At 51.4% G+C, this 11,714-nt stretch overlaps 1 protein-coding gene across 3 annotated transcripts; it reads right to left on the bottom strand.

Moving 5' to 3' along the window:
* Positions 1–303: 303 nt before the first annotated feature.
* LOC119095461 (uncharacterized) lies at positions 304–11,243 on the bottom strand (the record flags this gene model as incomplete). 3 transcript variants are annotated; one of them, XM_037218290.1, is given in 5 exon segments in its annotated part: positions 304–2,073; positions 5,194–5,369; positions 6,204–6,261; positions 7,631–7,772; positions 11,150–11,243. In XM_037218290.1, coding segments are annotated over 5 exon segments (794 nt in total), but the record flags the coding sequence as incomplete, so codon positions are not given.
* Between the last annotated feature and the right edge of the window lie 471 nt (positions 11,244–11,714).

Raw genomic sequence — 11,714 nt, forward strand, 5'->3', positions numbered from 1 at the left:
TGTGTGTGTGTATTATTATGCATGTGTGTATGTCATGTATGTGTAATTGTGGCCTTACGATGTACTCAGCTACTGAGACTGTACGGTCTCGCCGGTCTCTCACCCAGGCAGGAAGGGCGGGCACCGTGAATATCGAACCCCTCTCCATTCCCAGACGTGCATTCCCAGGCTGCAATAACGGTGCCCCCTGCTATGACGAGCTGTCTCAACCCCCACTTGCCCGGAGCTTTTTCAGGCACGGTAGCGCCAGTATACAGTCATGAGCAGCCGGGTGCGCCGACGTCCGCCCAGCAACAGGCAATCTCTTCGTAGTCAACATGTATTTCCAACCTCCGGACAAAAATACGGTACGGGCCCGAGCCGAGCAATACTGTCGACAGGCAATGATGCGTGATCCCGACTCCCGCGGGGAGCGGTGTTCACTGCGGCGGGCGGCGAGACACCTGCTGCCATCTGTTGGACTCGCGCGAAACGAACGAGGGTCAGCCGCGCACATTGCGCGTAGGTCGAAACTAGCACGCGAACGAGGACGTATACAGGTTGTAGCAGTGCGAGGCAGCACATGTGGAGGGGAACATTTTCCCGACGACCAGAATGGAATGTCGAACAGCAAGGGCGCAGCAAATGCACAGCTGGTGCTTCCTGAATCTACCATAATGACGGGACGAATTATGGGACTCAAGCGTCTACCCAGGACGTGCAGCATGACTTGTTAGTTCACCGTTCGGACCCAAATGCCGTGAGCATTTAGTTTTTAGTATTCTTTCATACATGCAGTATTTTGGTAATCTTTAGTGACACTGCCAACGACAGCACACATGCATGGTACTGAGTGGATTTCCGAATCCTGAAAACAATGGCTAATTTTCATTAAAATCATCCATCGTCCAGGTCATGCCATGTTTACATCAACCCAGTTTAGTGCAATCAGTCAAATTTTGCACAGCATGCAATTAAAAATCTCTTGATGCAAAGGGTCACATTTCGATTCAACACATTCGATTATGAACTAAAGATATGACAACGAATGGCATCAGATGTACACACTCCGACGGCTTCATCTACTAGTATCTAACCATCCTTGTATGTAAGCTCGGTGAAATAAGCATCAAGCTGCAACTCATTGGCGCACAGGACAAACTAAACGAGTCGGAAGAGATCACACAGCGAGCTTCCGACGAGTGGTAGCGCCGTTGAAAGGTTCTCGTGGCTTTGCCCGTAATCCACTTGCGACAAGCTGATCGCCATTGGTAGAAGATAAAACGTTGATGGTTGCAATTACATATTCATGTTGTGATTACGCAGCTCTTGGGACCTACCATATTGAACGCTGCACATCACTGACACATCGAATCTGTTTCTTTTTTACAGGAAACCACATGCAATTTGTAAACCCATTTTGAATGTCGCGCATTGGTGCAAATGTCTCATTTGAAACATCTGAATTCATTTCATGACTCGAAACGAACGAGGGGCATTGTTTTTTTTGCTGTGTTATTATAAATGATGATTTGCTGAACTATACAAAAATGATGATTTAACGGCTTTCTGCAAATACACCCAAAATACACTCCAGACACTGTGTATTAGCTATTGAATCTACTGTCATAGCTTCCAGTAATTTTACCAAAATGTTTCTCCAATTCGGTAGCACATGAAACAATAACTTGTGGGACATTTTCAACCACAATGGGACAGCAAAGCACATGAACTTACACCGCAGCATAAACACATTCACATCGTCACAAATCACGGGTAAGCAACCGGCACTGGGCGGCTCCAACTTACGCCCAAAACAAGTCTCTGCAAAACTATGACGTCACTGGTGCCGAGCGTGCGAGGCCACAGCTTGTGAGAGCACCATCCCGGCCCGGTCAGCTGACTGCAGCTGCCTGACGTCATCGTTGTGCATGACATGGCACGTCTCACTGGAAAAACTTTCTCGGCGGTCCGCCATCTTGAGATGCCGGTCCGAAGCCGTACAGACGGCCCTGGAAACAGTGAGGGATTTTGTGAAAACTTTCTCGGCGGTCCGCCATCTTGAGATGCCGGTCCGAAGCCGTACAGACGGCCCTGGAAACAGTGAGGGATTTTGTGAAAAACTTTCTCGGCGGTCCGCCATCTTGAGATGCCGATCCGAAGCCGCACAGACGGCCCTGGAAACAGCGAGGGATTCTTTGCGCTGCGCGTCAACTCTGTACGAAAGTGGACTCACGGACTGCACGAAGGTGCACGAAGGAGTTGAAAATTTGATGGCGAAATGTGTTGAAAGATGTTAACATGTAAAATGTTTGTGTCGACTCATTTTAAAACAGCACAGTGCTGGTACGGATTAGCTGACTGGATTGGATGTAACCTGGAAAATGCGACAGACCCAGAAGATACAACAGACACATTACAGTCAAATTACCCGATTGGAGCTGCATGAGGGATAATGCCAGCACGACACAACCGTCGCCACTAAAAGTAAACACCTGACCGTTTTCACGAAGTTTGCACTGATGCAGCTTATCTGCCTAGTCAACAAGGTTCACCTGACTGCGCTCCTCCTCGATGAGTGCCAATTTCCGGAGGTGGATAAGTTTGAAGGGCGTGTTGGGACGCATCCATCCCCTATCGGCCTCCATCGACGGTTACGTTGATCTACTCTCACTGACTGCGTGTGACCGTCGTTGATGAACGTTCAGCGTGTTGTTGGGGAAACGCTTTCATCCTATATATTACCACCATAGCAAACTTGAAGGTTTGTGTTGAGAAGCGAACTTTTCTGTCGAAATTAGAGACGACACTTGTAGATATGATAAGTCTATACTCCCTTTATTTACGTGCAGTGGTTGAACGTGAAAATAATGCATGTTAGTAATGGCGCACGTGGGGAGGAGGGGGGGGGGAGGCACAGGGGGCACATGACTCTCCCTTAGATCCCCGGAACAGACGATCCAGGGCCCGAATTGGTGACCAGAAGAGCCCAAAGAGGTGGTCGGAGACCACATTAACGGGGCTTGGCCCACAGGGCCAGGCCTTCAAGAGCCTGTCAGAGGGCCCCTTGCGCCGATCGGGGCTCCTGAGTCGATGAGGATCTCTATTCGGTCAGGTACTACCATTGCTAGGCAGCCGCCTCTGTGCCAGTCGGGCCTGGCGCCCCTTTCTAAGGAGACACAATGCCGGGGTCAGCGATTCAAACTGCCCGTCACTGTTGGTGCTATGTTGAGAAGGTTCCCCGAATTTGCCAGGGACAGTGTTCGAAGGGGCCCGAGGGGCTGATCGGAAGTTTTCCGAAGATCTGGGCTTGAGAGCCCATTTCCCAAGCAGGGCGTAGTTTACATTGGGCGTGGCCAATGACACAATGAGGGGCCGCTGTGTTGATCAGCGGCCAGAGCGCTTCTTACCAAGGCGTCCTGTGTTGGTCCGGGGCCAGGGTTCTTCTTACCAAGTGGTCCTGTGTTGGTCCGGGGCCAGGGTTCTTCTTACCAAGTGGTCCTGAGTTGGCAACGGGTCTCGAGGCAGTCAGGATCGGCGTTTAAGGGGCCGGAAAGGCGACTGGGACCGGCAATTAGTGGGCGCTTTGGCAAATGCAGAGCAGAACTTTCAAACGCCAGTCAGGGACGGTGTTTAAGGCGCCAGAAAGGCACTTGGGACCGGCGATTAATGGGGGCTTTGGCGAACGCAGAGCAGGACTTTAAAATGCCATTCAGAATCGGCGTTCAAGGAGCTGTAAAGGCGCTTGGGACCGGCGACTAGTGGCCGCTTTTGGGGAACGCGGAGCAGGACTTTCAAATGTCAGTCAGAGGGCCTTTTGCGCCGATCACGGACCCGTGGGTCGATGAGGGCCTGTGTATCGGTCAGCCACCACCCGTACCGAACAGTCGGCTCCGTTCTGGTCTGAGCTCTGGGGCCAGTTTCCAAACGATGAACATTTCTAACGAGGACTTCCTGAGTCGATGACGGCCTGTTTATCGACCACGTACCACCGACACCGAGCAGTGGGCTTCGTGTCGGTCCGGACCTGAGGACCCTTTATTCAGGGATGGACAAAGCCGGGCCCCTCGACTTACATCAGTCGGGGCCCCTGATTCTATGAGGGGCCCCAAGTGCTGGCTAGGTGCCCAGAGTGCCCAACAGCGGGCCCGCGCAGCAACTGGCCCCGATTCTGCCGGAGACAGTCATGGACATGACCCAGAGGGCTGGCCGGAGGCGTTAAATGCGCGAGTTGATGTCTTAAAGCGTTCAAGGGTACCCTTTTCAGATACGCCATGGTTTTCGCGCGCCCAGTAGCCACCGCCTATTGTTTGGCGCGGAGCCGGCAACGCGCAGCTTACAGAGCTGGTAACGTCGGATGCTCGGGTCTTTGTTTCTGAGACTTGCCAGTCAGCATGCTCATCACTGTCTTACATTACGTTTTCACCGCTCAATTCTGAGCAAAGGGTACACATCTCCAGGCAGACATGAATTGGCCAGGTCAACTCAACATTTTGACCCCGTTTTGACCTACAATGTGCGTTCGCGGGGTCATCATATATCTGTACAGAAAGCAGTTAATTTTTTGCAGCCCCTGAGTGATCTTGCTCTAGAAAGAGTCCACTGAGCCATTGTAAAAGGAAGAGCAACGGTGGTGTTTTCCATGAAGTCGTTTAACGTGTAATTAATTCAGTCTATTAACTTTGAAATGAAAATAGAATTGCACCTTCCGGCGACTTTTCACTTCTCTTTACATAAAAAAGATTACATTTATGAAGGGAAGAAAATCATGCTCCCAAATTGAAGTGGGCCATATCTTGATATATTTGTTTAAGCGGGAGGGGCTTTCACCACCAGAGGACCGTTGTCGACCCCGTATCACCCGCCCCCTCACTTCAAAAGACTCTGGTTATTCCCCTACATGTTGGCAACCATCTACTTAACATAATTCTAACTGGCTGGGGCTGGAAAACATCATATTTTATGCAGGGCTGTAGTAACTTCCCACTCTATTCTCCCTCTCCCCTCACCATACACCCCATCTCTCGCGATTAGCTTCACCTCCCTGTCCTTTTCCACCACGGGCACAGATCAACCCTGCCGCGTGCCGCTTCAACTCCGTGAGTTAGCCCTCGCTCGGGGGCATTCGACCCCAGCTGCGAGCTCTCCCGAATTCAGCGCACGGCCGGCTCTGCCCGGCTGCACCCGCTGGGGTCGAGCCGCGCCACAGCTCACCTCGCGCAGCTTGGCGGCGGGCAGACGCGGTCCGAACGCCCTCTTCTGGCCCGGCAGCAGGGTGGGGTAGTAGAAGGCGCGCCGCTGCGGGGCCGGTATCGCCGGCTCCAACTGGTACGAATGCGGCATCAGCCAGACGGGGAACTCCTGCTCGGGCGCCGGGCGCGGCTCCTCGTCTGGAGGGATGGAGAAGGGGCGAGAGGGGCGTCAGACGACAGACGGGGAACTCCTGCTCGGGAGCCGGGCGCGGCTCCTCATCTGGAGGGATGACGGAGGGGCGAGAGGGACGTCAGGACAACAGACGGGGAACTCCTGCTCGGAGGTCGGGCGCGGCTCCTCATCTGGAGGGATGACGGAGGGGCGAGAGGGACGTCGGACAACAGACGGGGATCTCCTGCTCGGGAGCCGGGCGCGGCTCCTCGTCTGGAGGGATGGCGGAGGGGCGAAAGGGGCGTCAGACAACACGGGCGAGAGGAAGAGAGGCGTCAGACAACAGGGGCGAGAGGGAGAGGGACGTCAGACAACAGCGTGGCAGCGCTCAGACGTCGGTCGCAGCCGTGTCGTTCTCGGCGCGCCGCACAATGCAATGGGCGGGACTAGGCTATCCAGCCAGAGGTAGACCCTGGTGCTGGTATTAGCTGCGTGTTATTCATGAAAGCGTCATGCACAGAGGCCTGAGAGACTGAGTCGGACTGAGAGACCGCTGACCGTCGGACTGAGAGACCGCTCGCAAGGTCGAGGAAGATCCCACACTACCGACTCAAAGCCACACACGCTGCTCATCGTTCTCGGCATTTTGTCGAGATCTACACGGGTTGCAATGTTCCTGGAAGGGAATGAAAGCTCGTGCTGCGAGAATGAATGCCGCATGCTGGGGGCTTAGTATGAGTCAGCGCCCGGGAACGGAGGCTCGTGCCGCAAGAATGAATTTCGCATAATGGGAGCTTGGTAGACGTCAACTCCCATTGCCCCGGCGCCCCCTTACCACGCTGCTACGTGGCGGTCCTCACCGTCCGTGTAGTCCTCATCGATCCCGCTTCCCGCTCCGAGCTCCTCGTTCAGCTCGTTCTCCCGGAAGAAGGAGTGGTGGGACGGATTATTGCACTCCCCTGACGAGCGCTGTCGACGATTGTGATTGGTTCGTCAGCTGATTGGACCAATGCGGGGCGCTGTTACCCCGGCACAGACTGCGATATTCCACCAACCGGGATCGCCCGGCGCTTGATAGCATCACAATGCCGTCCCATGATTTCATCGCCGGATCAAAGAGTTCATACACTAAGCAGCAGCTTCAAGCTGACCCCACATGATCTCAATTGGTGACATGGTGTGACTCGCATTGGTTGGCATGTCTCGACAGGCACACAATAAAACCAGCCGAGGAATTATGCAAGCAATTGAAAACAAGCGTAGAACTGGGAGCTTCTGCCTAAAGAAATAGAAAATAATAGTCAAAGCCTTCACCGAGGATGTCATAACTCCATAACACGGCTCAACATCTACACGTGATGGACAAAGAAATTTTGATGACGTCGAAATTTTGCAGCCTGATCCAAACCTGCCCTGACCCAACAAATTTCCTTGGAATGTGTCAAATTGCTTGTTTGACTGCCCGGGCAAGGTGGTGAGCCTGGCTAGAACGGCCCGTGAAGTGCTCCAGGCACCCTGATATCAGCCAATTGCGAGTCCAGTAGGTCGGTTCCCTGGTCAAAGTTAACAATGCCTACCAGTGCACAGCGCCTGAGCCGGTTACGTGAGTGCATTAAACATTATTTTGGCTTCATTGCACGGCAAAGATTCAGTTGCTATATTGCCACAAGCCGCTTTAGAGCATTGTTTGTTTATAAATGCGTTTGCATTCAAACCAAGAATCCATCAACAGCATTATGATTCCATCCGCAACAACATTGGAAGGTATAAATAGCGCAAGGCACCACACAGCGACAGAAATGGACATCCACAAGTTCATATAGGACTGATTCTCTCTGCCTCTCTCTCTCTCTCTCTCTCTCTCTCTCTCTCTCTCTCTCTCTCTCTCTCTCTCTCTCTCTCTCTCTCTCTCTCTCTCTCTCTCTCTCTCTCTCTCTCTCTCTCTTTCTCTCTTTCTCTCTCTCTCTCTCTCTCTTTCTCTCTCTTCTCTCTCTCTCTCTCTCTCTCTCTCTCTCTTCTCTCTCTCTCTTCCTCTCTCTCCCCCTCTCTCTCACTCTTTCCCCGCCCTCTCTCCACTGTCTATTTTTTCCTTTCTTGCATCCGTCCGATATTTTTCTGCCTTTTTCCCACTCTTTTTGTCTCAATCTCTCCCCCACTCACACTCTCCGTATCACACTCTTTTCCTTCACTTTCTCTTCTTCTTTCATCCTAAGACCTCTCCTGCTTCTCTCCAACGCCGTTTACTCTCCCCATCTCTCTCATTTTCTCACCTTGCGCCTCGTCTTACCTCCATGGTGACTTTGAGGTCCGTCAGGAACGCGATCAGGGCGCCCAGGTCATTATCGTTGAGACGGATCTGTCGCTTCCTGCGCTGAGGCGTTGCTGACAGGCGGCTCGGGCGCATCCCATTGCGTGCAGGGATCGATGCGCTGCGGACGGAAGTCAGGGTCACACGGACGGAGAGGGCTCGAGGTCACGCGGGGTTGAGACGGTAGCTAGACTCACATAGGTGGGGTGGAGGTCAGGGCTGCACGGGACTGACACGGAGGTCAGGGTCACATGGGTGGGGCGGAGGTCAGGGCTGCACAGGACTGACACGGAGGTCAGGGTCATGCGACCTGGATGCGGAAGCCAGAGCCACGCGGGCTGGAGCTTTGGCGCATACGCCTTTGGCACTAAATATCGTTGCCAGCTCCATCTCCGTTGTTCGCATTCCGGAAATGCAAACGGCATCCAACGATGCCCTAGGAATGCCCTCTGACGCTAAAACGGTGCCTCAGCATGCATACCACTACCGGGAAACTTCCAGCACGTGCGCTCGCCGTATGCCAGACTCGCGTCACGGTACTCAATGTTATGGCATACCCATACCCGCGGGCATATTGCATGATGAAGACGAATGGCACCTATGCCGGTCAAACGGTGCCAACGTGATTATTCACCCTTGCAATGCGAAGGACGATACGCCCCTCCAAGGCTTCATATCTCAACTTTCGCGGATGTGCCTGATAGATGAGCGTCTTTACGAGCTATTATGGTAGCGGCGCTCTTCCTAAATAATTTGAATTTACTGCAGCGTGATGGGAATTGGCGAAGTTATTGATCCAGCCGAGTATTGTGTCATCCAGCGGGCAGAACTGCCAGCTAAGTGCAGTAGACCAGCCGCCAACAGCGACCGTCTGAGGACTCCCTGGGTGTCTGGGAGTACCTGAACGACACGGGAGATGCACCTAGCTGCAGAGCGGCCATCTTTCAACACTCTCACAGTGAAAAGTTGGAAAATGGGGCAGTAATGGCGCATCTGCTATCGCGGCAGCCTCACGTAATACGCCTTGCGCGGTTCTGCCCTTTCTCGTGTGGTTTATCAGTCAGGCTGAGCTACAGGAGATCACGCTCTATAGCCCTGCGGCCTACATGGACGCTTCGGCACTTAAAAGTAGCAGTAGTTGTAATGGTCTAAGGACCAATGCTCCTTTGCATGTCCTAAAAAAGCACAGTAGTCCGCACAGTTAAAGTTCGCCCATGCACACGGGCAATTTTCAAGCCACAAAAGGCAGCTAAAGCCGTTGCAGTTTCACTTAACTTGATTTTATCCGCTGGAGAAAACGCTGCGGGCGGAAAACTGATCTTAAACTTCCCTTAGCCACGGTAATTTGACATCACTGCGACCAATACTGGTCAAACATGTTATTTAGTTGGTCACTTTCAGCTGGCGATATTCAGAGACCACTTCAGCACGCACTAAGCTGTAGACATCTGGAAGGCTATCTACTGCTACGTGCTTTCAGCAAAGCGCGTGGAAGAACAATGAGCTGAGGAAATTCAGAGTTCCAGATGATTTAGTGGTTGCACAAAAGCTTAGAATAATTGAAAAGGATGATGCATTCAATTCTTGTCAACTCTTCGATTGACCGCCATTCATGACACCGTCCAGAAGACGGCGCTATCAACAACAGTACGCAGGATCAGCGGTCAGTTTGGCTCCTTCAAGTTTCCGCCTAAATCCGAGCAAGCAATTCGATATCCTTCGCCAAACTAGCCGACCTAGATGCAGTAACAGAAGCTCGACGCCTTACGTTTTCACTTTTGGGCCGATCAGTTTTTCCCCTGGACGGATACGCCCCTCATTAGCTCAGACATAAATCAGCTTGTCCTGACGAGTGTTCGCGGCGACGAGTCGACCTACTTCCGAATAACAACACTCGGATGGTACAGATGGGATGGCACACTCGGATGGTGCATCCGAGCAGATGATAACACCCAGATGGTGCCCCTGAGCAAATTATAACACCCGGATGGTGCCTCTGAGCAAATGAAAACGCCCAGATGAGGCAGATCCAACCGGCTCTGGAGCGGCACGAGCCACTCCGTAACATGAGTGTCCCGCGAAAAGCGGATGCCAGATTGGCTATGACTATTTTGTGCAGGCTATTTCAGGGCCCCTCAGGCGTGCATGACGTCAGGTAAACGTCATTCAAATCCCGCTATCCCATCGGCAGTGAGGCGGTCAAGGCGGAGAAGACTTTAATCGTTGAGCCGGTTAAATTCGTCGTTCGTGAGCGTGATTTTCAGAAGAAGTTGACGTCAGTAACACGTTTTGTGCCACGTGCCTATAAGACGCTTGACATGGCTGCTTATTACGGAAATAAGACTTGTAATTAGAATAATTTCACGATATCGCCACTGCTGACATGTGAATACAAGTAAATATTTTAAACTCCCGGTGAGACTATGCTTTTCAAATCAAACGCCTCCAGGGTACACAATTCCTGCTCAACGTTACGTTGTTGTAAATCTTAAAGAATCCCGCTTCTCAAGCACCCTAGCACCCGCACGGATCTGGCAGTATCGGTTAGCCAAGCCAGGACAGATTCAAAGTCAGATCTTGCTATCCTTCACGTAAAACGAGTCAAATGAGGTCACTGTGTTCCATGAACCAGCATTGCATAGCTATGGGATTTTGAACCGAAATAGCCATCTCGAAGACACTTTGGTGCAGTTTACAATACCGCCCTTCTCGAAACCTAAACCAGTCTAGTTTCCTAGCTACACACCCGCGAAACTCGGGAGGGAATTTCGGAGAGGGATTTCAATACCACCTTGGCATTAATGACGTCAGATAAATTGTGTCGTCTAAAGCAGTTTTTCCCGTTGAAAAATATACCAATAGTTGTAACGAGCTTGTTTTATCACTGGTGCTTGCTCCAATATCATCAACTGTGGAGCATTCCCTTTAATGATTCAGCTCACATGGACGGCAGGAACATCGCTAAAATGCGAGAGGTACGCTTGAAGTATTTTGTGCTTTAACTATCTAAAAACTGATCAGACATCTCTACAAGCTTCCAAAACTTAATGTTATATGTCATATGTCAATATGCCATGACTCGAATTAGTTAATTGTGCACAATGCGTTGGATTTCGAGGAAATCGATACTGACTTTGCAACATCAATTTTCAAAGATGTAAAATTAGCAGCGCCACGTCTCAAGCGATGCTAAAAACCAAGATATCAAAGGCATTGCTTATTCTCCGTCTCATCAAAGGGTGGAAGACACAAGAAATGTCAGATGTGTCTATTTACCATTATCCCAAAAATGCCGCACCGCTACTTTACGAGGAAATGCTCGTACGCTGGGAAATAAAAACAAATCTGTATTCCCATCGCCTTCGACAAAATATGTGACTGGAAAGAAACCAGACATTACCTGATGACTTTCCAATTTTTTTTTATCTGCGAATTCTGCGGATCTCATCCATTAAGGACGTGCCTCGATTGCGACGACACCCTCACGGACGTTCTCACCTGCGTTTGCGGAACCCGTGCGGCGCGGGCCGGGCCCTGCGGCGGCGGCGGAAGTACACGTCCCCAGTGGGGTAGTACGGTATGTAGCTGTCTCCTGCGGCAGGCCGTCAGAGCCCATCACCGTCGGCAGGTGCCCCCACTCGTGGCGGCACAGGCGGCGCAACAGTCGGCAGCAGGGGTTGGTCAGGTCCGGGTATGACGGCGTGGCTAATGAATGAGGAACTCGGTTAAGGCCAGGAAATGAAAGCGGTGTTTTAGATGCAGTTTTGTCACACCTGCAGTCCAGTCATAATAAGAGGGCTTACATATCAAGGCGCACTTATTTTCTGGCGAACGGATTTTGACATGGATGAAGCGAAATATGGACTCAAACGCAATAAACACACGGAAATAACGAAACGCAAAGCGTTTGAAAGCGATATGTGAACACTGTTCTCAGATAGGCATCAGTACGACGCGGACATTGTGTGAACAAGATCACCAATCTTATGTAAATAACGAAAAATTAGTGTGTATGCAAACAAACCTTTAACATTTAAGGCAATAAGAGAAAGTAATTATCCTG

The sequence above is a fragment of the Pollicipes pollicipes genome, unplaced genomic scaffold, assembly GCF_011947565.3.
Source record: "Pollicipes pollicipes isolate AB1234 unplaced genomic scaffold, Ppol_2.1 Scaffold_4219;HRSCAF=4965_pilon_pilon_pilon, whole genome shotgun sequence".
In the NCBI taxonomy this organism is placed as follows: Eukaryota; Metazoa; Arthropoda; class Thecostraca; order Pollicipedomorpha; family Pollicipedidae; genus Pollicipes; species Pollicipes pollicipes.